Source organism: Triturus cristatus, chromosome 4_1 (genome assembly GCF_964204655.1).
Source record: "Triturus cristatus chromosome 4_1, aTriCri1.1, whole genome shotgun sequence".
Taxonomy (NCBI): Eukaryota; Metazoa; Chordata; class Amphibia; order Caudata; family Salamandridae; genus Triturus; species Triturus cristatus.
The window spans coordinates 750,128,839-750,155,688 of NC_140585.1; the positions used below are offsets into that span (position 1 = coordinate 750,128,839).

The 26,850-nt window shown below is 46.4% G+C and overlaps 1 protein-coding gene and 1 pseudogene across 9 annotated transcripts in view; one reads left to right on the forward strand and one right to left on the reverse strand.

The window, feature by feature from the left end:
- The window catches only part of SYCP3 (synaptonemal complex protein 3), a 920,669-nt gene that overhangs the window by 715,225 nt on the left and 178,594 nt on the right, over positions 1–26,850 (forward strand). For all 9 annotated transcript variants that reach the window (XM_085653268.1, XM_085653274.1, XM_085653276.1 and 6 more), the window contains one exon: positions 5,545–5,644. In XM_085653268.1, the coding sequence (XP_085509394.1) occupies positions 5,545–5,644 (100 nt within the window). The remainder of the gene's footprint in view (positions 1–5,544; positions 5,645–26,850) is intronic.
- On the reverse strand, positions 16,387–16,706 carry LOC146855476 (large ribosomal subunit protein eL42-like; annotated as a pseudogene).

Sequence of the window (26,850 nt, forward strand, 5' to 3'; positions counted from 1 at the left end):
AGTGTATAATTGCTGAGTTGGATTATCAGATGTGTTCTAGAAAGCGTGTTTATTCAAGCTACATATGTCACTATGAGATGCAGCAAGTATATTAGAATGCTCTAAATATATTATCCTTGAGTGGCTTATCATTTATTCAAGCAAGTGTTTCTTTAAATTAGATGATCGTAGGTGTTATGATGGTGTTAATTTATTTGCGGCCACACATTTAGTAGATGTTTGATTATAGCCCCAAGGAGGAAGCAAACACTTTTGGCTTTTTTCTTTGTATATGTAACAGCGACATGTGTGCCTTATTATAATAATATTGGATGGTGAAAAAAACAGACTATTTTCCTTCTTGGCCACTCTTCTTGGAAAAATTAAAATTATGACACAAAATAATGACTAAATTAATTTGACATCTTTCCTTAGCTAGCAGCAATGTTCTTGTTGAGAGATTGCTGATGAATTAATGTCCAGGGGGCATATGTATGAAACTCCCGTTTTGCGAATCTCAAATTGCGATATTTTGCGATTAGCAGTTTGAGATTCCCAAATCGGGATGTAAAAAAAAAAAATCGCTAGTGTTTAGCGATTTCTTAATAATCGCAAAAAAGTCTCAGAAACATCATTTGCAATTGCTTAATTGCGAAATTCGCAAATTAAGAAATTGCAAAAACGGGAATCTGCCATACAGGTGCAGCCTGATGACATCACAACCAGGAAGTGGGAGTGATTACCTGCACCTGCTTCCCTGAGCCACACCCAGAGGCTGTTTGGAGAGTGTGAGGAGGCATCCCAGGAGAGAACAAACCCCAATGGAGTCCCACAAGCAACATGAGGGCAAGGAGGCAGAGAAGAGAAAGAGGAAGCACAAGTTCTCTGACAAGGAGCAGGAGGTTCTCATAGAGGAGATGGTTTGCAGCCATGAGCTCCTCTTCGGGAAAAAGGCACTGCGAGTTCCAGAAGCAAGAAAACGAAAGATCTGGCTGGAGATACAACAGAAAGTGAATGCTGTGGGTGTAACAAATCGCACTGTCGAGGAATTGCGCAAGCGATGGTACGATATGCGGCAAAGGTCGAAGGAGAGGGTGGCAGCCAGACTAAAGGATGCAAACAAGACCGGGGGAGGACCATCCACAGCAGCACAGCCAACACCCCACGAGGAGCTTGTGGAGTCCACCCTCCTGCCTGAGAGCGTCGGTGGTGTGGCTGACATTGACAGCTCCGACCCTGCATCCAGCAGCCAAGGTAAGATGCATGCCAAATAAATCTGCACTGATCCCCATCCCATGCACACTTCCCCAAATGCGCTAAATATACACAACAAATGTTATTCCAGTCCAAGTCTTACAGCACACCCAGCAATGCATCATGGAACTTGTAGTAATATGTATGACTGGGTGTCCATGAGACACAGGAAATCTAATGCAACATGTGGGTCGGGGATAAGGGAATAATACAATTGCAGAAGTTAGCCGAGACAAACTGTAGAAACTTTATTGAGTGCAAATTGCAGACAAAGACACAAACTCATGTAGTCCCCTTTACATCCACAGCACAATCCAGGGCACGTGATGACAGTGCAGAGGGAGCTGAGCATGAACATCCTGAGGAGCAGCATGACGATGGCGACTCAAGTGATGATACGGTGCACACAACAATCATGCGCAGGAAGCGCAGACATGTGCCCCCACTGCCTCCATTTGAGGATGACATACAGGCCACAGGGGAGGACAGTGACAGAAGAGAGGAGAGTCAGGGTGTGTCACACATGCCGAGTCAGGAAACACCAAGGCTGAGCATTCCACCACAGGAAAGACGCAGGTCAAGGCCCAGGAGCAGCACTGCCACTGATGCGGACAACACAATATTTTCAGGCCTGGAACATAGCATGCTGCAGGTACAGCGCCTGCAATGTAAATCATTGCGCTCAATCAATAGGTAGCTATGCAGTCTGAACAAAAATCAGCGCAACATGGGGGAGGGCATCATGGCCATGGCAGGTGCCATACGTGACCTCTGTGACACCCTGAGGCACAACCAAGACGCCAGTGACAGGGCTGCCCGACATGCCAATGCACGACTGCACAATTATACTAAGGCTGTGAACCGCCTCTGCACCACCAACAGCAATCTGACACGTCGCAGCATTACCATGCAGTTGGAAATGTCGCACTGCTGTCAGGACATAGCAAGAGGGCTAGAACAGGTCACCAGTGCAGTGGAGCAAATGCAGACGGCCAACTCAGGTGGCACTGCTCTCATGGTCTCTGGCGAGAGTGAGGAAACCTCAAGTAGGAGTACCATCACACCTACATTGCCTGGGGCAAGAAGGCACAGTTCCAGACAGGGTGCAGGACCTAGCAACACCACGGAGGGCACTCAGCCTGGAACCCAAACAGCACCAATGAGTCACCGAAGGAGGTGAACTGTTCAGTGACAATTTAGCAGCAATGGGTGATGTAACCCAACAATGCATATTGCACACTTACTTGTGCCGTGCCTGCACTGTGTGCATAACATGTGCTGGGTACAGCAACAATTAATGATTGTGAAGTGTGAATAAACACAGCACACATTAGAATCATTTTTTGTCTCATGTCATCATTACTCACCTAGAAGTAGTTTTGTGTGATCTCAGTCCGTCTCTGGCGTCCAGCAGCTGCCCCGACTCCTGATGCTGGTCTGCCAGGGGGAGCAGGGCAATCGTCATCCGATGTGTCTGTATTGGTCACATCAATTGTGGTGCCTTTCCTCATAGCCATGTTATGGAGCATTGCACAGTTTGCCACGATTTTACAGCAGTTCTCAGGGCTGTATTGCAGTGCACCTCCACTTTTATGCAGGCACCGGAACCGGCTCTTTAGGATTCCAAACGTACGCTCAATGACACAACGTGTAGATCTGTGTGCCCTGTTGTATCTCCTCTCACTTGCATTGGGTGGATCCAGATACGGGGTCAGGATAAAGTCCCGCACTGCATAGGCACTGTCACCTGCAGGGATAGACACAATAGGTAAGTCAATGTCCCCACCATCCGGTGATGTAGTGGATGTATGGATGTGTGCCATGTATTTACCTAGCAGGTATCCCTCCCCGAACTCTCCAGCACTCAGACGTCTGTGTATTCCACTGTGTCTGAAGATGAGAGTCATGTGTACTGCCAAGGTATTTCGGTACAATATCATTGATGATATACTTTGCGATGCACACAATCTGTATATTCAGGGAATGGTAGCATTTACGGTTTCTGTAGACATATTCAGTTGCTGATGGGAGTGTGATGGCCACATGGGTCCCATCGATGCAGCCAATGACGTGGGGGAAACGTGCAATCTGGTAGAAGTCAAGTTTTGTTTGCTGTAATGCCTGTTGGGTGGTGGGGAAGTATATGTGATGTGATAGCTTCTGTAGCATTGCATCTAGAAAGGCATGGAAACAGCGCGAAAGGGCACTCTGTGACACCCCGCCAACCTCCGCTATGAACCCTTGAAAACTCCCTGACGCCAGGAGGTGCAGGGAGCACAGGACCTGCACATGTGTGGGAATTGTGTCCTGCGTGTAGGGTGTTCCAAATAGGGTTTCAGCTCCTCAATCAGGTCCAATATGGTCTGTGGGTGCAGCCTGTACTTGTCATGGATGTCCTCTTCAGTGTGCTGGAACAGAGTGATGCGCAGCGTGAATATACGTTCCTGTCTCATTCTCCTCTGTGCAAGAGCCCGAATACGCAGCCTCCTGGCTATCACAAACAGTGCTGCCATTGTGGAAGGTTCTGTTGCATTGTGGGGTGGTTTAAGTACCTTGCACCTGTTTACCACCTGCATGCACTTGGTGTTAATTGCGATTTCTTATTTTGCGAATTTCGTTATTTCGCATTTAGCGATTTTTTAATACATGTGCTTGCGATTTCTTAGTTTGCGATATCCTTTTTGCGAATTTCGCTAATTGAGAATATCGCAAATTAGGAATTTGCACGGTTATTCACAATTTTGGAGTTTCGCAGCCTAAGAAATCGCAAATTTAGCGATTTCTTATTTTGCACTGGAAATGTGTGTCATACATATGAAATAGCGAAATTTTAATCGCAAACGCTGTTTTTTGCGATTCGCAGCGTTTGCGACTAAAATTTGGTTTCATACATATACCCCCAGGTTCCCAAACTGGTTTTGCAAACTCCAGCCCAGGGTTTCAGTTGCAGGGATTCCTTCCCCAGAACTTCTTCCTTGAAATGCTTCTTGGACCTCCGACCACGGGTTCAAGTGAGATTACTAAAAGGCTGTCTTCCTTATCTCTCAGAGAAGGTGTTCTCGTACAGGGATTAGGGACAAAGAGGGAGTCAATCCTTTCACAGTCCTTTCATCATGCAGAGGGGGATTCTTTCAGTATACAGATGTCCGCCTTCCTTTCTTCAGAACTAAGCAGCTCTCTCGCTACCGTGGGAGTAGTTCCTCACTTTCTGTAAGGTGAACCCAACTACGGTTGCCATACAGATGAATTTCTGTACGGGCGTTGATATAAGTAAATAACTTGACTCCATAAAAAAGAAAGATAATTTATGAACCTACAAAATGTAATGAGAAATAACATTAAATAAGTTATTGGGGACATTGGTATTCAATGTTTTTCTCCCTCGCAAAACGTGCACTGAAAAGTGTCAGAGTTTGCAAGGATAAAAAAGCAAATTGCATTGCATTTAAAATGACCCCACAAGTCTCAACTGTATTTGAAACTTTTATTTAGCAGTTCTGTCAATAGGCGCTCCCCCTCCTTGGCTATCAGTGCTGTGAGGCAGCTGCAATAGTCTCAAAACATTGAAGGTTTGCTCCATACCATTGTTAATCTGGACTATTTTTTAAATTAAATCTGTCCTTAAGGGGCAGGTTCTGCATCGAAACACAGCTGTGGGTATCCCATGGGCCAGTACATGGCCTCCAAAGCTCTTTCAATGATGGAACTTGGTGACTGCACAGATGGTTGTTTGCTGTTCCCTGCACTAGCATCTAGTCTCAAAGATTAGCAGATTAAATCCTGCCTCTTCAATTTTGATGAGGCAGAAATTATTTTTTGATTCAATGCAACAAGAGTCTTTGCACTCTGGCGGATTGACACAGCCAGCGAAGTGTAAAGAATTGGCCAGGTCGCATTGCAGACGCTTGCAAATACATTTCTGTGATGCGTCCTGCCCAATAATGCATCTTGCTTTGCACCTATAAAAGCATTCTATTGCGCCAAAATACTCAAATGATAATAGCAAAAGGCAAGCCAGAGATTTCTGAGGGAAGTTTAGGTTCCATCTTTTAGAAAATATTTAGCAATACAAAATTTATCTCGAAAAATGCACAGTCTTTTTAGTCAGTTTTAGCGTATGCAATTATGTTTTACCATATGCAAATAACTATTTTTACTCAATAAAAAAAATATTTTTTCTGAGATGTTTATCCACTTAAATTTTTTAGAAGAATCAAGTTAAAAGCTTTGATTATTTTCTTTATATATATATGTACTGCATTATCATATTTATCATTTACCTTTAAATATTGACCTTGTAATACTTTACAGGCAGAAACTGAACACTGAATATTCCCAACAATTCCTGACTTTATTTCAGCAGTGGGAAATGGATGTACAAAAGGCGGAGGAGCAGGAAGAAAAAATAACTGTAAGTATATAATGCACCAAGCACCTGCTGTGTTTCGTCTCTAAAGTGTATTGCACTAAATTGTGTTTTGCTGTCTGAAAACCCATTTTAATGAGCACCAGCCCCTCCGGTCTAATGCGATAATGCACCTTCTCTCCGAATATGAGTGGGCATTGTTCGTCAAGAAACTCGGTTACCTCTGTCATGTGCTCACTGTGCCACCCTAGTTTGGACTAACTTAACCTTAATACTCATCCTGCCATCACTTTTAAAAGGCGGAAATGTGAATGAGAGGGAGTGAGTGAATGTGGAAGAGTATGTATAACTGTGTGGGCAGACAGCTAATATTATTTTGAACTGAAAATAACAATTTAAAAATGTTTTCTTTCTGTGAGAAAATTACACCAAGTTGCAAAAGTGTTGATACTGTGGACAAATTTACTCGATTTATTGTTATGGCCATGAGGAGTTATCGTATGCCGGGACATACTCCTTACATGTCAGTTTACAACACTGCTTTTGGAATAGTACTTTTGGTATTATGTGAAGACGACCTCTCCCGATCATCGCCAGCTTCAACAACTGAATCACCCTCTCTGTGGACACCCTGGCCCTGCTCAAACCCACCACCACTTCGCGGACCAGACCACAAGCAAGTTGGTACACTAAAAAGCTGCAATTCAAATGTCATTGCAAACAGCTGAAGGGCCGATGAAGACTCACGTACGAGCACAATGACAGACAAACCTAAAAATGAGTCCTCCGGCGCTGCCTCCAGCAACTCAAATCTAACAAGCGCTCAGCCTTGGCTGACTAAATTGACAACAACTCAAAAGAAATCTTCTTCACAGTGAAATAATTCAGCTCCACAACCATCATCCCCTCACAAAACTCTGCTCACAGCTCACTTCTTCAGCAACAAGATCAGCACCATATACAACAACGTTGAACTCAAACCTGGCCCTCCCTCCCTTGCAGTCCTCCAACAACATACCCAGGAGTACACACCAGAAACTACCCTGACCTGCTAGCCAACTCTCAACCCCCTAGAAACATGTAGCCACCAAGCACTCTATCCACTTGGGAGCACTCTCAGACTCTTACCACACTTTACCCTTACCAAAGGACTCAAGCCCATCTGAACTGTCCTCACGCTGATTCTCAATGACTTTCTCACCACTACCACCTTCCTGGACACCTGGAAACACACCACCATCCTACCGCTACTGAAAACTCTTGAGCCGATCTCGAGACCCCGGCGAACTACAGACCCATCTCCCTGCTAACCTACCTGGCGAAAGTCCTTGGAGAAAACATCAACAAATGACTAGTTGACTGCTGCAACGGCAACCACCTCCTTCCCCCATCCAAATCCAGATTGAAGCCTAATCACAGCACTGAGACTGTTATCTTCACTACCAACAATGACATCTGCCTCATCATTTCACTGTATCTAGGCCTTCCTGACTATCCGATCTATAGGCTACAGATGGTTCAGAACACAGCCTCTCAAACAATAATCTGCCTGCCTCGGAATACTCATGTATCTCGACTTCTTAGTAACCTGCATTGGCTTCCGATCAGGAAGAGGATCACTTTCAAGATCCTACTCATCCATAAAGCTTTACATGGGACAGGCCCAGATTACTTAGGAGCACTATTCAGGTTCTACACTCCTGCCAGAAATTTGAAATTTGTGCTCAGCAAATCTTTGTCAAGCCAAAATTCAGCAGCTCAATAAAGCAAGGACATGGAGCAAATCCTTTTCCTTCCAAGGTCCCTCTCTATGGAATAAACTTCCTCTGGAACTTAGACGCATTAAAGCTACTGTTTTATTCCGGAAAAAAGATAAAAACATGGCTTTTGCCCAAAAACTGATATTGGTTTCTATATACCCTTGCTAGCCAACTTCTGCATTAGCGCCACGACACTCCTTGGAGTAACAGTTTGCGCTCCAGAAATGCTTCCACAGTGACATTGACATCATGGACAACATCTACACCGTGGCTCCCATCCTTCTTACTCTCTCCTCAGCCTTTGACACCGTCTCTCACCCAACCCTCATCCAACGCCTTCATGACACTTGAGTACGTGAAACTTGCCACCTACACCTCCTCATCCTCAAACCTGATCTGTAGAGTCCCATAAGGTTCATCTGTCAGCCCCATTCTCTTCAATGTTTACATGACCCCGCTCTCCAGCATCCTCTGAGCCCATGGAATCAGCCTCATTTCATACACTGATGACACACAACTCATCCTCTACCTCTTCTTGGATACCTTCAACATCCAAAATAATTCATTAAATGCGTGTCAGAAGTTGCCCATAGGATAAAGACCTACTGCCTGAAGCTCAGCTGCAGCAAGGCTGAGGCAGTACTCTTTCGTAAAAATACCTTGCTCTGGTCCTCAGGCTGGTGTCCCTCAGAATTAAGACCCAATGCACTCCATCGAGCTAAGCCATTAACACAGAGATGGTGATCGACAACACCTTGATATCCATTCAGGTAAACCGATTACCTTCTCCCGCTTCCACTCCCGCAAATTCCTCAGCAAAATGTTCAGGTGGTTTTCACTCAACACACGTCAAACCATCACCATAAGAAATTGGAATATTAGTTGGGGTGAGAGCCCACCTCAAATAATAATCACAATCCTTGCCCGGTTGAACATGAAAAGTCACGTATTGAACCTGTGCTTAACCCTCTGCTAGCTTGACACAAAGCAGCATGGCTTAAATTAGAGACAATATTTCATGTTTTTGTGCAGTACTCAATCAGTAAAATAGTGAAAACACAACACAAGAAAAATCCCAAACCAAGGTAAAAAATTAAGAGCGACTGTACTGAAGCGCAGGTTGTATACATGGATCAGGTTCACCCCAGAGGAAAGTTTACCTTTTGACTTAGAAACTTTTATGGAGAAAAAGTGGTAGTCAACGAGTTGTCAGTGGGGCAAACTGGATCTAGAGTGGGGCTTGTGATAGTGGGTTGCTGAAGACCAGGGTTTGGTGTGGTTGTTGACAAAGGCAGAAAAGGTCTAAGTGGGTGAAATCCGAACTCTATGCCTGGGGAGGGTTCGACGTTTATGGTATGCTGCTTGTCGTCTGTCCCAATTAAGCTCTGTTGGCTTAGACTTAGAAACTTTTCTGGAAGTCAGATCACCTTCAGCAGGGCAAATCAGTAAGTTGAATCTGAATGGCGATTCAGTGTCCACTGCGGTCCCAGTCTCCAGACCATTCTCTGGAGGAAAATTTGGCAGTTTGGCCAGAAGGGGTACACTCAAACACCAGCCAATGGTCCAGAACCTGAGTGTCACAACTTGGGGAGTTAAGACTCACTCTAGCAATGCAGGGCAGGTGTAATTGGAACTGATCACCTTGGCAGTTGCCGGGAGAGAGGCCTCTGGAAGCTTGTTGTTTTTCTGTAGCTCAAACAGGTCAGCCTTGAAGTTACTTATGGGGTCATGGGTTCAAGACAAGCAGGTCCAGTTTTCCTTCAGGTTTTTAAGACGAGCATGGCAGTCCCTATTCTAACCCTGCACAGGTCCATGAGTGTTCTGTGGAGGGTACCCGATTTGCCATGTTAATGCCCAATGAAAGCCTGTGGGTGGAAGATACTCCTGGCCATTCCCTAATCAATGGAGTGAAACTTCCCTGGGGTGACTCTAACCACTTTTGCAGCACTTACTGTGTGTTTTGCTGTAAACTTTCCCCAGTACCCCCTTCCCTAAAACCAACATGACAGAACCCTTCTTTCCCTGGTCAGAGCTCCCTGCATCCACCCAGAGGTGTGGCTATGGAAATGGACTAACCGTCCCTTGTGGTCACTCCAAACCAGTTCTGGGGCAGCTCCACTCTCCCACTGGTTGTGGAGCCCAGCTGATTAGGGAGACAAAGGGAAGCAGGCCTAGGTGTGAGCTACTACTGGCAGTAACAGGATAGTTCTCCTTTGAAGACCAGAAAGGGTCTTGGCTCAGTCACCTAAGCTATCGTGCGCAAGGAGATAACACCTCCACATCCAAACCTTACGTTTACTGTCTGGGAGCAATCCACATCTCACCACAGGAGAGCCATTTAGCAGTCAGGTTACTTTGGAAACTGGCCCCATATACTATGGATTTCTAAGTAAATTAAACGTGTCAACTAGAAATATGTAAATCTTACCATGTTTAAAGGGAGAGCGCAAGCACATTACGACTAATTAGCAGGAGTATAGTGCGCAGAGTCCTATGGCCAACAAAAATAGGTTGGAATGACACCCAAATGAAAGTAATTTACAATAATCACCCAAGCTCTTATCAACAGCAAACTGAACTACTTCAACACACATCTCTGCTCAACCTACCAGGAGACTCTAGATAATCCAGAAGACAGCGGCCAGACTCACACTCAGCCTCCTAACAAACACCCCCATAACCTTGCACCTCAAAGACCTCCATTGGCTTCCTATTCACAAATACACCCTTTTCAAACCACTCACAAGCACATACAAACCACTCCACTACAAAGGACCTGCCTTCCTAAGCAGCTGCATCAGCTTCCACATCCCCAGACATCTTTGCTTCGCCCATGTCAACATGCATTATTTATGTGATTCAGTGCCAGTGCCAAAGTTGTAAAGAACAATATAAAGGCCAAACATTGAATGTCCTCCTTACATGATTCAGGAATCACAAATGAGCAATAATTAATAAGAAACTTGACCAGTCTGGAGCCAATCATCTTGCCCTTGTGGACCAATTGCTGTCAGAGTTGAAGATATTCCTTGTGCAACATGTTTTAAAGATAGAATTACTGGACTCCCGATAAAACTTCTAGATGTACCATTTAAAATCATTGCATCCAGGTGGACTTAACATCGCTACCAACACCACCTGATTACTGAATATCTCAAGACAGCATTGATTTCACATTTGGAATCTTCAATTGTGATGCTTTTTGAAAATTCAGCTGTGTCAGCTATGTAGCCTCTGAGCAAACAATCTTGTATTACCTGAGGTAGGTAGAAGCCGAATTGTTGTAGTGGGAATATATGTGTGTTCCTTGGTGAGCTCATCTGTTTTGCGTTACTTCTTTCTTGAATATTACATTTCTTATTGGCTAATTGTATCTGGATTTTTGCCATGGCTGGCTGTAGTTTTCTTGTATGTACACACCCACACACACACCCACACACACACTGTCTCTGTCAAGGTTTGCTGCTAACTTTGGGCCTGTGCGACATATCTTCACAAAACTTGTCAAAGCAATATTAAGAAAAGGTTTATCCACCTCATCTCTGGCCTTGGAAAATTTCGGGATGATCTATCAAGAAAAAGGAGTGTCCCAAAACGCATTGTCCCCATGTAATTTCCATACAGATGTTTAGACACTGCTACATTTAAAAATGACTGAATGGTAGCACATGAAATTTGGCAGAAAGCTATATCTTTACCCGGAAAGCATTCTTTTTTGTGGATTTGTTGTAATCCATTCATAGTTTTTGAGAAATTAAAGACCAACATTTCTAGATACCTGGATGGTTGCGTTCGAGGGCCTCTTGTGGGAGTCTCTTGGGAACACAACTTGAATAATAATTTGATCTTATTGGCTGAGGTTTTTTTTTCCAGTTAGTCAAAGTAAAAAAAAAGTCAACTTTATTCGGTTAATTAAAACAAACAAAGTACAAAACACAAAACAAAACCATTCGAAACAACATGCATTAGGTCCCTGAATGTAGAGTCATTCGATTTCCCCCTACTTATAACGGCGTGCCAGACATCAACAAATTTTAACAAAGGACATTAAAACACTTATTAAACTTCATGCAATCTTACTCTATTCAGAGTCATTATCAACAATGAATTGAAATACATTTCACTAGATTGCACAAAAACTTCATGCGACGAAATAAACACCCCAACAATCCATGGCGGGGGGAATAAAAATACAGCACTCCAACCCAAAATAATCAGTCCTGGGAATTAATAAATAGATAAGATAAAATTTAGCCTATCTTGTTCTTAATGTCATATGAGGAGATCATTAAAATAAATAACTAAATAGCATGATTTAAAACAGAGTCCACAATGTGGGTCAATGGTAACCTGTTGCTATGCCTGATTGCTCCTGTTAGAAAACTCGCTACCCCAAAACACACCACAGGTGACGCTAGCATTTGCAGATATGTCAGCGCTGGCCTAACTTGTTCAAAATTACAGCCTCTGAGTAGAGGAATAATACATTTCCTGCATAATGAATTGTAATAAGCCCAGAAAAATATTAAATGGAGGGTGTTCTGTTCCGAGAAGTTGTCACATGGGCAAGATTTTAATGCTCCTTCTTTAAAGAACCCTTTCGGAAACGCTAAGAGCCAGTTAGTCATTTCTCCCCTGCGGGAGCTTGCACTATGAGTGGCTGGTCGTAATTAGGGGTGGGTGGCTAACTCTGCTCGCACAACAGAGTTCGCGGAGTTTTGTAACTCCAGTCAACTGCTGGCGGAGTGGAGTTTACCGGTGCACTCACCAGGCGCGGATCGTCCATTGGGGCGTTGGGGCGTAGCCCCCCCGCCCCTCGCACCCGCCCGCAGCTCCCTCGGTGTCTCTGAACTTAGTTTACTTAAGTTCAGAGACGCCGAGGGTGGGGAGAAATAACTGACAATGCATGTCAGTCAGCATGACGTCGGACCATGGGCGGTCCGGCGTCATGTTGACTGACATGCATTGTCACAAGCCAGGGAAAGGCAGCACAAGTGCGCATGAGTGGGTATGGAGATTAATTTTTACTCCGTGCCCAGTCATGCGTACTTGTGTTTTTACTGCCTTGCGAATACCCATTAGGAGCCCCTCGGTCTCCTAATGGGCAGGCGGCGGGCGTAGCGTAAGCTGTGCCCTCAGCCAATCCTGGCGCTGCTGGCAGCGCCCGGATTTGCTGAGGGGGGTTGGCAGGCCCCTCCTCCAGTACCGTTAGTGAAGGCGCCCAGGGGATCAGAGGTCTGAGAGCGAGGTGGCGTGGACCGGCTGTGAGGTAAGTTTTATTTTAAAATATTTAATTCCCCCGCCCGTGAGCCGCGACTGCATACATTTGTGTCGACTTGTTCCTTGCTGGGTCTATCTCTGCATTCATTATTATAGAAGTATTTCCATTCCTTGCCCACGTTGTTTTGGGGACAGAGGGTTTGCGTCTGTTAAACAGTACACACGTCGCAAGGTTGTTCGTGATAAAATACCGATGGATTGCTTTGTTTCTTGGTCATAATCCCGTCCAAATGTGTCACGCTTCAGTAACCCTTCTCACCTTTCTGTCGTTATAAACATGTTTTGTCATTTCGTTTCTAAATGATGGGAAAGTAGACGATACCAAATATTCCGTGTTACCACCACAGATCCCTGAATTCCTCTTTAAGACATGAGAAACGCTTTAATGTGCAGACCCTCAGAGACACTGGTTAAAATATATATTAATTTGTATTTATTTGCCTAGGCGTTTTGTTGCTATGCAACATATCAAGTTGAGCAGCAGACACATTTGAATCGTATTTAGGCATCGGTGGAATTCGAGTATCCGTTGCTTTACAGCCACATACTGGCCAGGCTCCTGGGGGCGGTGTTTGGGTTCGGGCTCTTTACACATTCCAGTGCTGCTGATCTTCCAAAGAAGCCCCTCGGTAGTATTTTAAGAGAGGTTAAATATTAAACCTGCGTCGTTTCATGTCCGAAAGGAGCACCCCTTTCCTCACCACAGAGGAACGGAATTCGCCATGAAAGCGCTGCAGCTGCACTGTGTGCTCCTCGGCCTGTCCCTGGGCGTCCACGCACTGGCGGTGACCACTTTAGTTGTTCTATGCAGCGCCAAAACTGTACTGCATTTAGCATCTAAATAGCGCTTCATAACTTGTATTCTAAAAGTGCTGCTAACTTAATTGGGGGCGCTGGTATAGTGCTAAGTGTAACGCTGAAAGTTTCCGGGCTCTTGTTGAGGATTATTACTCTCGAAACATGGAAACGCTGTTCAAATTACAAACCTAGGTAGTGTACATTCCCGTTCTCGAGAGGGTGCGTACTTCAGTCCATGTCGATCGGTTTCTATTCTTGCACGAATTACAAATACGTCAAACATAATTCTTGAAACATTTGCTTCTGCAGGCCAGGGGGCAGAGGAATGGGGATTAAATGGTCCGCGCGGATGGCATCACAGTCAAGCATTACAAATGTAATATTGTCCAACTTTTCCGCCCTACCTCTTTCAAATGTCACCAGCCGCCACTGGCACTCACCCTTATTAAACCTACTGCCTCAGCAACGTGTGCAACTCCTCCACACGATTACGAATTCTCTGAAGATTAATGTCACTTAAGGTTGAACGCCTTCATATGATAAAAGCCCTTAAACTACTGTTTTTTAAAGGAGCTTAGAAACGTGCAACGCGTCCTTTAGGAAACATCGTGCCTCGAAGTATCAGCATTACCATTTAGCAGTTGATGATGATCTTTACTCCAGTTACGTGTTTTTAATGCTGAAATCTTCAACAGAAAGCTGTCTATTTGTAACATAAAACGCCCGTGTTTTTCTTTGCACAGATTAATTAAGTTTATGTTGTCTGGACTAAATACGGTAAACATTGCTGCTTTCAGAGAGCTGGCAGCCTACAAATATTCATTTGGCACTTGAAGGCGGCATGTTGGAAAAACAATATAATCCAACATGTGATGTTTGCTTTAGCTATCTTAACTTTTGGGTCATCACGAGAGCAGGCACTGACGAGCACGAACCCAAGTTACTGGGATAACTTACACTCTTGTGAAGAGTGCACATCCTGTACACAGGTCTACCGGGCCTGGCCTTGGCACCAACACCTGTAATGAGCACGTGTTTCACACAAGAGACACATAATCACTGATACTTTGCACAAGTACCTGCAGTGGGTATATCATGCTAACAGAGCGGGGTAAATGGCGTGTCATCTACCCTCGCCTCTGAAGCAGTTTTGTTTCACAGGGGACCCGAAAACAATTGTGAGTTCTCCTTATGGCTCAGAGACAGATGGGAGTTTTTATAAATGCTCAGAGAAATGTGTGGAATTGTAGCCACAGCTAAATGATAAGTGTGAGTTTTAGACACACAAAATACACGTATGTAAGAGGGTGGTACAGGACAGAGATAGTACCTTCCTTTATGTACAGGTTTCTCTTTGGCAGCAACAGTTTACCTTCGTACCTAGGAGTGTAGACCACCCCCACGAGTTCTGCCCCCCACCCAGTATCCATCCTTCCCACTAATGTCGCTCCAGCTCCCCTAGTCACAAGTGCCTTGTATTCCCTTAATCGGAGCAATGCACTTGGCATACTGGAAAATTGACCCCATCACAGCAATGTCTTTTTTTTAAGCCATTTTATTAGGTTTTCCACATTCCAGGATCAATACACATTGTTATCAACCATAGTTACAGGCATAATATTAGAGACATATCACGGGTACTGAATTATGGTTACAGGCAGTGGATATAGAAACTGACAATGTGAATGATCCGAGTAATGCCTTAAAGGAGCTAGTCCTTTCCTGGGAAGGGGGGTTGTCCTCCTATGAATGTACCCGGAAAGAAAAAATGGGGAGAGATAGCTAACTACAAACTTGGGTGCCAACCAGAAATAGGTGACAGGGGGTGGAGGTGGGCGGGTGGATTCTTGTAATTTGTAGCAGTACAGTTGGGGTTGCAGGCCTAGGCGAAGAGTGTCAGGAGAAGGCCCCATAGGGGGCTGTCGGCATCAAGTGTTCATGCATGTTGTGTTGGAGACTTCAGGAGTGAGGGCCTGATGAGACCCCGGGGAGGGTGTGCAGCGGGGTGCCCCGAGTGAGACCTGCGGCAGTGGGGATGTCAGGGCATTCTCATTCAATTGTCAGAAGCTCTGAAGAAGCATGGCCTATTCAGTGGAGATGCGCCGTCGGCGCACTCCCCATACCTCCTCGTGCGGATCGCGTCCTCCTCAGCTGCACCCCACTTACAGACTGCTCCTAGCCAGGATGCCAATGGAGGCCCCGCAGACGCGCGCCATTGCATTGTGACAGTGGCGTCACTATGGGAGTGCGGGGGGTGCGGACCGCACCGGGTGACACCCTCACGGGGGGTGACACCAAAGGGCCGGTCCGGTCGATGTGGTGTGTTGAAGACTGCAGAACAAACCAGAAACGCAACGACGACGCAACCTAACTTCTATTGAGCAGGAGGAGGTGCCTCTGTGCGCAGCGCGCACTGTCTCCTCCTCCGCCACGTCTGCGCGCCTCGGCAGTGACGTGGTCACTAGAGGGGTGCAGTCGGCGATGTTGTTTTAATGTTTTGGAATATGGGAATCCGAATCCCGCATGCGCATTGGGCCCCAAGTGCGCGTGACTTGGCATCACGAGGGGCGCGAGGACTCGGGAGGTGAGGAGGTCTCTCACGTCGCCGTCGCCACTATAATTTAATTTTATTCTAAGGACAGGACAGAGCCGGAGCGGAACCTGGTTTAAGGCTAGCCCCTCCCTCCCCCCCTGTCTGCCACGTGCCACCAACACCAACTCAGCAGGTGAGTGTGTTTGTCGAGACATAGCAGCACTTTGAAGCTGCAAGCCTGTCAGAGTAATTGCTATTTAAATATGATATTATTATTGTTACTGCCCGCCCCGGCCCCCCGCAGGTTTACACATATGACCGAGTGTAACATAAAAGAGCAAAACATATGTACAGAGCGCACATTCATCACATATGGGTTCCTGGGCGCTCCCGCACATGGATCACGAAGATGGAGCTTAGTACTGGTTAACTCGGCCCTTTCTCTTCTTGTCTCTGCCCATGTGTAACATGTTTACATATTTTGATGTCCAGCATCCTCTGGGATCTGCAGCTTGACTCCGCGCGTTCCAATCTTAACATAGCCTTTTTCGTAGTCTTGGCCTTGGAAAATGGGCTTTGTTTGACCACCATACCCGCTCTCCTTACGATCGTATCGCCCCTGTCCCTGGGCACAGAGGGAATCCGCCCCCTTCTTGTATGGGTTACTTTGTGGGGCTGATGTACCCCGCACTTCTTACAGAATGCCTGCCCTGCGAGTTGTCGGGACGTTCGCCATCTTGCCAGCAGCAGCGGACCGAAGACGACGCTCTGGACAGCTGACGGGTGTTTGTTACCCAACTCAGTTATCCTCGTAATATCGACCTCGGGAGGATGAATGGCTGAGTACACCTCGAACCCATGATCATGGAGTTAGACACAGATCCCTGGAGGGGATACATGCATTAGCCTCTGAGCATGCGGACCTGCAGAGTGGACCTAATTATCACAAACTGGAACCATAATTTTCTTCAAATCAGATGTTTGGACATGACTATATTTTTTTTGGTATTAGAAGTCGTGCACTTTGTAATCAAGCGCCCAGTTTATTTAATCTACGTCTCCAGGCTGAAAGGTAGGTAGGGTAATGATGCATTAATGTTTCACATACGTATTATAATGTTTAATGATTTTCCCCAAATATAACTTTACCCCACCCATACCATAGTTGTTCTTTTAAGGGGTTGCGCCCTTGTTACAGTTAAAAGATTAGTGTATAGCAATTAGATAAATTAAAGATTACAAAAAAGGCCATGTTAACCATCCCTTATCCCAGGGAAACGTATGGTGGTGTACAGAGTGCATCGAGTGAGATGAGATCTAACGACACGTACGTGATCCGGTGACATACCTGGGATTTGGGGAGTGTGCTCTCACAGGAATGTGCGTCAGGTCACTGATGGGCATAATTGAAGGGAGATCTAGGGTGTGCGAAGAATTTGTAAGGGAGGTCACGGGGAGATGTGCAGGAGAGGTAAGGGTGCCTCCAATAAGATGCACGGGGTGCAGTCGGGATCTTACAGGCTATGCGGTGGATCTGACGAGGGAGAGATGACACGGTGTGTAATGGGTCTGGTGAGGGAGATCTGACAGGCTGTGTGATGGGTCTGGTGAAGGATATCTGACAGGCTGTGTGATGGGCCTTGAGAGGTAGATCTGACAGGCTGTGTGATGGGTCTTGTGAGGGATATCTGACAGGCTGTGTGATGGGTCTGGTGAGGGACGTGTCATGAGATTTCATGGGCACTGAGGGTCAAATGAAACGTTCAGGGTGGGCAGGAGAGATCTGACGGCTCGGCAGTGGGTCTATTGAGAGAGATCTGACGGGCTCAGCAGTGGGTCTATAATTCCCTCAGTGTTCATGGCAAACAGTCATTGCTTTTTGTACAATTCAGTCTGCAAACATGCCTTCACACAGGAATACTTTCCTCCAGCGGTGCTGCTAAACTGCTAAATAAATGTGACATTTAAAAGACTGTAATTGTATTTATATAGCGCTTACTACGGTAATACTACCCCCTACAAGGCGTTGAAATGGACGTAGCTCACGCGGACTGCACAACAGCGAGCAGCGCACACCAGCTATATACAGCCCTTCATTTGTACTTATCTGTAACATGTCAAACTTGGAAACATTTACAAATATTAATATTTTGGAAGTTCCTTTGTTTTCGACGGCATTGACACCCCCTGCGTCTCCCCCGCCCTCCCATGAAGCAGTCTTCCAATTAGCAGTATTGTTCGAGACGTTTCTGTCATGAGCACCAGAGAGCAATTTAGGAGACACTGAGAGCCGAGCGGTGGGAATTAAGAGTACATCGCCCTAACTTCTTGCTATGGCTGTGTAGTACTGTGGCCTATTATTGCGTATTGGTATTACTATTGCCTATTTGACACCGAGTAACTTTTTTTTTTTTTTTTTTTTCCTCATCTCACCTATAAACTATTTGCAGGGCATAACTGGTCAGTTTAATGATGGGGCGCCCTCCGACCGCCTGCACTTGTTTAGGTTTTCCAACCAATCCCCTTATATCGTCCGGGATTTAGGTGTTAATCATAGGACAATGATATTTATCGACCCTTAACATCAGCAGAATGGAATCAACGGAGTCTCAATTCCCGACCCAAACGTATAAAGGGTGCCCAGAATGTGGAGAGGCTAGGGCTGGTACTCAAGGATTCTAACCGGGCCATAGCAAGTGCGGATTTTAACCAGTCCTCGATTTTCGGAGGGAGGGGGTCCTTCCATCTTAGACAGATCTCCCTTCGGGCCAACAAAATCAGACATAGTAACAGCCCTCTATCAGGTTGAGCCATACTGGCCATACTGGCAGTGGACACCTGATCATTAGCAAAGAAATCAGAGAGCCATTCAACACAATATCAATTCCAAAAGACATACATAAATATCTACACACCCCTTCCCAATATGGTCCAAGTTTGGGACATTCAAAAAAGATATGTATGTCATTGGCTTTAGGTAGCGAACACCTGGGACAACTTGGTTCGGGGCGAATTTCGAGATCTTCTCTGGAGTATAATAGATTCGATTGGTGACAAAAAAATGGTTTTTCTTCAGACTAGCAGATTTGGTGTATTTATAGAGCAGGGTCATGGAAGGTTCTAGGAGATTCCCGATATCGACTTCAAAAGGAGAATCGTTCCATGCTGACGCCTGATGAGGGATACCCACGTCATCTGCGTTGATCAGGAGCCTATACCATATGGAGATTTCCTTCTTCAGATGTTGAATATTTTTTAGAGCAGCTTCCACCTCTCCATTACCCCTTAAATTCTCCTTTTCTGTTTCAAACCAGGATTTTAGTTGGATAAACTTAAATCTTGAAAACCCCAGACCAATTCTTGCCTTTAATACCTTCCAAGGATGTATGCCATTTTCATCCCCCAACTCAGACCAAGTCTCGACCCCAGCTCTTTTAATTGGAAGAGCCAAGCTGTCCTGGAGGCAGGGGGGGGTCCCCGGGGAGTCCCAGATCGGAGCCTGATCGGAGTAGTAGCCTATCCCACATCTAGAGCGGATGAAATACCAGACCTCCAAAGCATTTTTAATCACCTTCAACCTTACTCGTTTGAAGAATTTTGGTGAGCCAAACTTGTAGAAAAACCCTACTTTATTCCCCCGGCCTTCAGAATTGACCAACTCCCCCAACACCTTACCCCAGGAACATGCAGTCGGTTCCCCTAAAAGCATCCTAATGGCCTTAAATTGAAAGGCGACCATAGAGCACCGAATATCTGGGAGGGCCAATCCCCCTTTAGCCAGGCGACGCCTCAGTTTTTTCCAGGAAAGCCTAACACCCTTCTCACCCCAGATGAAGCTCCCGATTTTACTTTGCGCCTTTGAGATAGAGTGTTTGGGGAAATCTAGAGGGACTGCATTAAACAGGTAAGTTAATTTCGGGAGGATGGTCATTTTAACTAAATTCACCCTCCCGAAGATGGTCAAAGGGAGATTCCTCCACCTTGCAAACAACTGATCAATTTCCTTTATTATTTTTTCTACATTGATAGAATTTTTTCAAGATCTTTCACAATGACAATTCCAAGATATTTAAATTTATTACTGGTGGCCCCGCTCCACTGACCTATGTTCCAGCACATAACCTCCGTCTTCGTGGAGTTAGCCAAATATCCGGAGATTGCCCCAAAATCTTCCAACAGAGCCCCGACCTTTGGCAGAGTTATCTCGGGGTTGTCTGTGTAGATAATTATATCGTCCGCATATAGTGCAATTTTGGAACGATATTGCTGAGTCTTGAACGGGGTTATGGACTCATCTAGCCTTATAGCCTGAGCGAGAGGCTCAATGTAGAGATCGAACAATAAAGGGGAGATGGGGCAGCCTTGCCTAGTCCCTCTTTGGATATTAAAACTAGGAGTAAGTACACCATTGATGAGAATTTTAGCTGAGGCATCCTGATAGCACTTTTTCAAAGTGTGAATAAAAATTGGACCAAATCCCATCTCCTCCAGCACCTCCCGAAGATAGGCCCAACACACCCTGTCGAAAGCCTTGGCGGCATCTAGCGCGACCACCGCCAAGGGTTCGAGTCTAGAAATCGCCAGATAGATGTTTCCAATAAGTAGCTGGGTTTGTTCCTGAATGTGTCTCCCAGTAATGAACCCTTTCTGGTCTGTATTAACCAATCCCGGGGCTAATTTGCCCAATCTCCCTGCCAAAATGCCCATAAAGATTTTATAATCTGCGTTAAGCAGGGAGATTGGGCGATAAGAATCCGCTCTAGCTGGGTCCTTCCCTGGCTTAAGAATCAGGACAATGATAGCCTCCCTCCATGAATTAGGAACAAGGCCTGTTGGGCTGTAAATTGAATGGAACAGGGAACCCAAGACAGGAATGACTTCCTCAGAGAGGGATTTATACACTTCGTTTGGGAGGGCGTCAATGCCGGAGGCTTTACCGTTTTTAGAGATCTTCATTTGAGTTCTTTTTTCCTGCAACGTAATTGGGGAGTCAAGGAGATCTTTATTGGCCTGTGTTAGCATCTTAGCATAGGGAGGGATTTTGAGCTCAGCCACCCGCGGATTTGTTGTTTAGAGGGGGATAAATTCTCCCTATAAAGATCCGCAAATAAGGTAAGTATAGTGTTTTGAATGTCACCTATATCTGTGGATCTATCTCCTTGGTTATTTATCACCAGCTCGGCTATGTCATTCTTCGAGCGATCAGATCTCGCTTTCCACGCCAATAGAGCCCCAGCCCTCTCCCCATACTCATAGTTCTCCATCTTACTCCATTCCCATTGCTTCTTACACTTCTCTTCTAAAATACCTCTATAACTTTGTCTTGCTTTTTCAAGATCAAGTTCTACCTGCAACACCCCTTGTCCATCTGAGGATTTTAATAGCCTCAAGTGCTCGGCTTCTAGCAGTCTGATCTTCTCTTCGCCCACCTTTAACGCACTCCCTTCGGAACGATTTTTAAAACATATGAGACTGTGCAATCGGCCTCTCAGGGTAGCCTTAAAGGCGTCCCACACTACCTCAATGGCAGCTGAACCTATGTTGGTGTCAAAAAATTCCAAAGACGATGTTTTAACTGCCTGAATTAGATCTAAATCGTCTAACCTTCCCCTGCTGAGAGTCCATCTCGATTGAGATTTTGTTCGTAATTTTTTGATGGAACCGAAAACAGGGGAATGGTCCGAGAGATGACTGGGGAGAATAGATATATCAGAGTCCTTCCCAAGTAGAGGCTTACTGGCTAGTAAATAGTCGATCCTAGAGGAATGATGGAATCTCTTGCTGTAGAAGGTATATCCAGCCCTGTCACCTTTCGTGTACCTCCACACATCGACCAAGCCGAGATCGTGAATCAGATTCTTCATTGCCCGTCTGACAAGGGGAGTTGAGATGGAACGCACCTGATTCGACCGGTCCAAAATAGGATCTAATAAGGCATTGAAATCTCCTCCAACAATTATTGGGGGGGCCACCAACATAAGCTTGGTTTGCAGCTTAACAATATAAGAAGGGTCATCGATATTCGGGCCATAGAATGAGGCGCACGTCAAGACAGTCCCCCCAAAGTCCAACTGCACTATCACCCATCTCCCTGATTGATCGATCTGGATGGATTTAATTGAGCAGGTTAGCCCCCGTTTAACCAGGACAGCCACCCCACGGCTATTCATACATTGATTCGAGACGCCATAGGTTTTTATCCAGGGTACTCCTGAAAATAGTTTATTCGACTCCCCTGTGGTCAGATGGGTCTCCTGTAGGAGGCAAACCCGACCTTTTGAAAGTTCCAGGTATTTCATAATCAGCCTTTGCCTCCTAATACATCGTAGCCCATTTACGTTCCAGGAAAGAAGACCCAAACCGGCCTGATCAGTAGTTACATTTGCCATCCGTATTCATCGCCCTCCCACATTGGGACACCGAGTAACTTTTGCCTACCGTCCTGTGCTGCTGCGTGGATATTTCCATCCATTTCTGTTCAGCCTTTGAGAAAAGAAGTTTGTTTTTCTGATTCACCTTTCCTGACTCCTGCAGCTGCTTATCAGATCAGGCTAGGACACAAGGAGTACTGGAGTAGGTCAGAGAATGTGTTACTGTTTGTTTTTATTTTAAAAATCTGCACAGGCCCAGCAAGGCACATTATCGTGGCCATGGATGCAAGGCAACAATAAAACATGTCCAGAGAACTGGTGATTAATGATCCTGCTGGAGAGCAGTTCTTTGCCTGTTGGTAGTTTTGATATGCAGATAAACTGTATTTTATTTGGATAGCTCAGTGGGTTACTGCCTTTGTCACAGAGATTCTTGTGTTACTTGCAGTTCAAAAGTTACAATCCTAACATAGGACAGTGGCTATGAACTGTCGTCAAAGAGCTGCAGACAAACATGAATGGTATAGTTAGAACTTCACTTTTTTTGTGTTACTATAAAGTTAGAAATTCCCCAGTCTTTCATTATTTTAATGTTGCTAAAAAGAGTTTGGGCCGATATACATTTTTATTAGTAAAGCCAAGTCCCAACCACTACGGTATGCTTTAAATCCTGAGTTTGTGCTTCCCCAGCCCAAACCCTCTTTAAATTTACTGCCCACCAGTATGGATGACATGTGATTCCTACATCTTGTAATCCTCATTGGCTCATGTGACATTCCCTGTAGACGGAATTACATACTAGCGAGAAAACCGGCCCTGTCATTGCCTTTCTGTTTTTATTTAATTAGCAATCAGGTCATTAGGGCAACTGTGGAACATATTTTAAAGTGCGTGCTAATTATATTTACTGCTATATTTAATGTTTTAAGTTTGAAGGTGATTTTGCTAATGTTTTTTACGGGAATAATGAAAGTAGAGCTGGATGGGGCTGATATGGGGCTGGGGCCCGAAGGTCAGCTGTGAGATAAGGTACACAGGAGTGGGATTGTCGAAAAGTGGATAATCGGGCCTGGAAGTACTTGTGTTAAAACCTGGCCTGTTGGAATTTAAGGGCTTGCACTTACATCCAGACATCGCTCTTACTTTTAAATAACTCTCCACATGCTCTGTATACACACAGAATTGATCCATTGTATACTGGTGACTGTTTGCAAGTAGATATAATCTAATCTAGGGCTTGTAGGCTAGAAGAAGACAAATTGGGTCCGCGGTGGCCCACCCAAATGCACCCTTGGCCCACCCAAGAAAAAATTCCTGGAGCCGGGCCTGATTGACAGGGATCCCCTGCTTTCATTTTTCATGTCGCAACAAAGAAGCGCACTTTTATTGCTAAACAACAATGACTGCAAAAGTTCCGAAAGACAATTAGATTTTTGTTGGAAGCTGCTATATCATCCTGTTGCTGCACAAAGACAGGGCCCGCAGAGCAGGGGGAATAGCTGCATTCAAGATTGCAATTTTACCTGTTCTTTCACTTTACATGCGATTTCTCAATATGTTCAAACTGCGTTTTTATGACTTTTAGATCAATTTTTAGTGTTCAAACCTGAGCTTCTTTCATGTTACAAAGAGAGCCGCCCCATCTGTCATTTCGGCCCCCTCCCTGATCTATAACCTACTTCTCTGGACTTGATAATGGAGGAAGGAGTGCTGTAGCGCCGTTACATCATGCATCACGAACAACTTGCATTGCGACCACCCGTGCTCTGATACCCAGTAACTCAGACCACCCTCTGCTTCCACCTGAAGCATCCACCATCCCTCCCTGGCTTTGTAACAGCCCGCCCCACCCACATCAGTTGCATCCTTGCAGCACTCCTGGCTGAAGAGTTCCCTTCTTCCTATAAAATAAAACGTGAACGGTATAGTTTCTTGGCGCTTTAAATCATAGCAGTAGTGATTGCCCTGACCTACATTTACAAACGTTACTAAGGATTCTGTATGGTCCCGTTATTTGCCAACTGTGTCCACTGGCGGACTCGGAGCGGAGGAGGTCCATGCGGTAAGTCGTGAGGGGGTGACACCATGAGTTACCCGCACCGGGTGACACCAACCCTAGTGACGCCACTGCATTGTGATTCCTCGCTTAGCTAAGAGGAGGGCCAGGGTTGCAAACCACGTCGGACTTTGTAGTGTTTCCGGTGTCAGGATATGCCTAATGAGCAGTCCTCCCTCATGTCAGAAAGACCCATGAACTCCTGTAATGTGATGTGGATAGCGTCCCAGTAGTGCTGTAAGGTGGGACAGTCCCAGAATATATGCAGAAATGTTGCTTTAGAAGGGAGGAGCCTAGCGCTTGACCAAGATGGCCGCGTGAGCTTAGAGCTCCCGAGACCCCCGCGCCCTCCGTCGACTATCCTGTCTCTAATCCTGATGGTATGCATGGCATCGTGTTGGTGAGTTGTCAGGGAGGCGATTGATGCTACCCGCGGTCGGATCGCCCATCGGGAACCGGACTTACGCCTGGCGGAAGATTGCGGCCTATCTCCCGGGGATGCCAGGGACTAGAGTTGGCAGGATGCCCGGCTCCTAGTTGATCAACAACGGCCAGGCGAGGTGTGAACTGTCGGACGGAGGTCCCCGCTCGTTCACTTTCGATTTCGTTCCCTTTGTCTGCCCGGACACTGGAGAGCTCTGGGTGGCTTTATTACCCCAAGGACGCTCGGCGGGCTACTCTGGCAGCATAAGGCAGAACTGCTCACTCCTTATTCCTCTCCCTGAGAGGGAACAGTCTTAACTGCACTGGACTGCCTGGAGTCCATTATGTCGGGCAAAGCAGAAGGGGATCGGCTGAAGACTAAGTCTACCAGGCGGGGAACATATACCCAAGTCAACAGCATGGACCGCTACGCTCTCCAGAAAGCATCACCGAGTGGATCGAGCCAGGCACCGGATGCCCAGAAGGAGGACTCGCCTGTGACACCGGAGCTCTCCCTACAGGATGTCATGGGCGCGCTCGACGGGATGCAGACCTCGATGGGGAGACAGTTCGAGGCCCTGGCGCATAAGGTGGATGCCATCCTGGTGGATGTCAATCTGATCCGCTCGGACCTGGGCAAGACGAACGAACGTGTTAAGAACCTGGACCTCAAGACCACGGGCCTCACTGATGATGTTGCGGAACTGCAGACCGAGGTCCGTAAGCTGAGGGCCGAGAGTGACCTCGTCGCCCGCCGGCTGGAGGACTTCGAGAGCCGGGCCAGGCTCAACAACGTGCGCGTCATCGGGGTCCCGGAGTCCTCGGATGAGGCTTCGGCGGACTTGCTTGTTGAGGATTTGGTCCTTAATCATCTGAAGCCTAGGGGCCTTGGAAAGTTTTTTGCGGTGGAAAGGGCCCATAGGGTGCCGGGCGGGCGGCCCAAGGCGGGTGCCCCGCCGCGGCCGATTGTCGCCCGGCTCTTTCATTTTCGAGATCGGGACGCTATCCTGCAAGCATCGAGGGTGGCGGGCCCAGTTCCTTTCCAGAATGCGTCGGTGAATTTTTATCCGGACTTCACCCAGCAGGTGCAGAGACAGAGACAGAGCTTCCTGGGGGTGAAGCGGAGGCTTCGGGAACTGGATCTGAAGTATGCCATGCTTTTCCCTGCCAGACTACGGGTGGTGCACGAAGATCGGACATTCTTTTTTGACTCTCCTGTTATGGCCGACGAATGGCTGGACGCTTTGCCCCGGCGACGGACGGGGGACGACACAGCCGAGCATGGAGACAGTGGCCGGGATGGACAGGGCTGATATCTCCGAGCCGGCCTGACTTGATTTGACTATACTTGAGAAATTGAACAGAGTGCAGTAACTGTGGAGGGTTGCGGGAGGACGAGGGGTGCTCTTTTCCTCCCTTAGGGTACTTTTTGTAGACTTTTGGTTTTGTAGGGCGCCAGGCACACTGCAAGTTGGGGGGGCTTTGTAAGCTGCAGCAGGGGTGCAGGGTGGGGGGAGTTTCGGGGATTTGGAGTTTGTTGTTGGGGGGTTTATTTCTGCAAGGCATGATGATTATCCTCAGGGCTGTTCCATGGTGGCTCCTCGGGTGTGGGGTGGGCCTCTTTCCGTTTGAGGATGGGGGTAGAGGCTTAAGTGTTATAAGCTGGAATGTTAATGGTTTGGGGGATCGCATCAAGAGGGGGATTGTTTTGCAATTTTTGAAACGCTCAATGCCAGATGTTGCCCTGCTGCAGGAGACGCATCTCATAGGTAATACGTGCTATGCCCTGAATAGGAAGGGGTATAAATTCATTGCACACTCGGGATTCTCTTCTGGGTCCAGGGGTGTGGGCATCCTAGTTAGAGCATCGTTGCCTTTTGAGGTGGACTCCACCATTGTTGACGATAGGGGGAGGTTTGTGGCGGTGGCGGGGCGGTGGGAAGGAAGGACTTTGGTTTTGGTTTCGGTTTATGTCCCGCCGGCCCTGCAGGCCTCCACATTTGCTGATCTGGGCAGGGCTTTGCTGACTC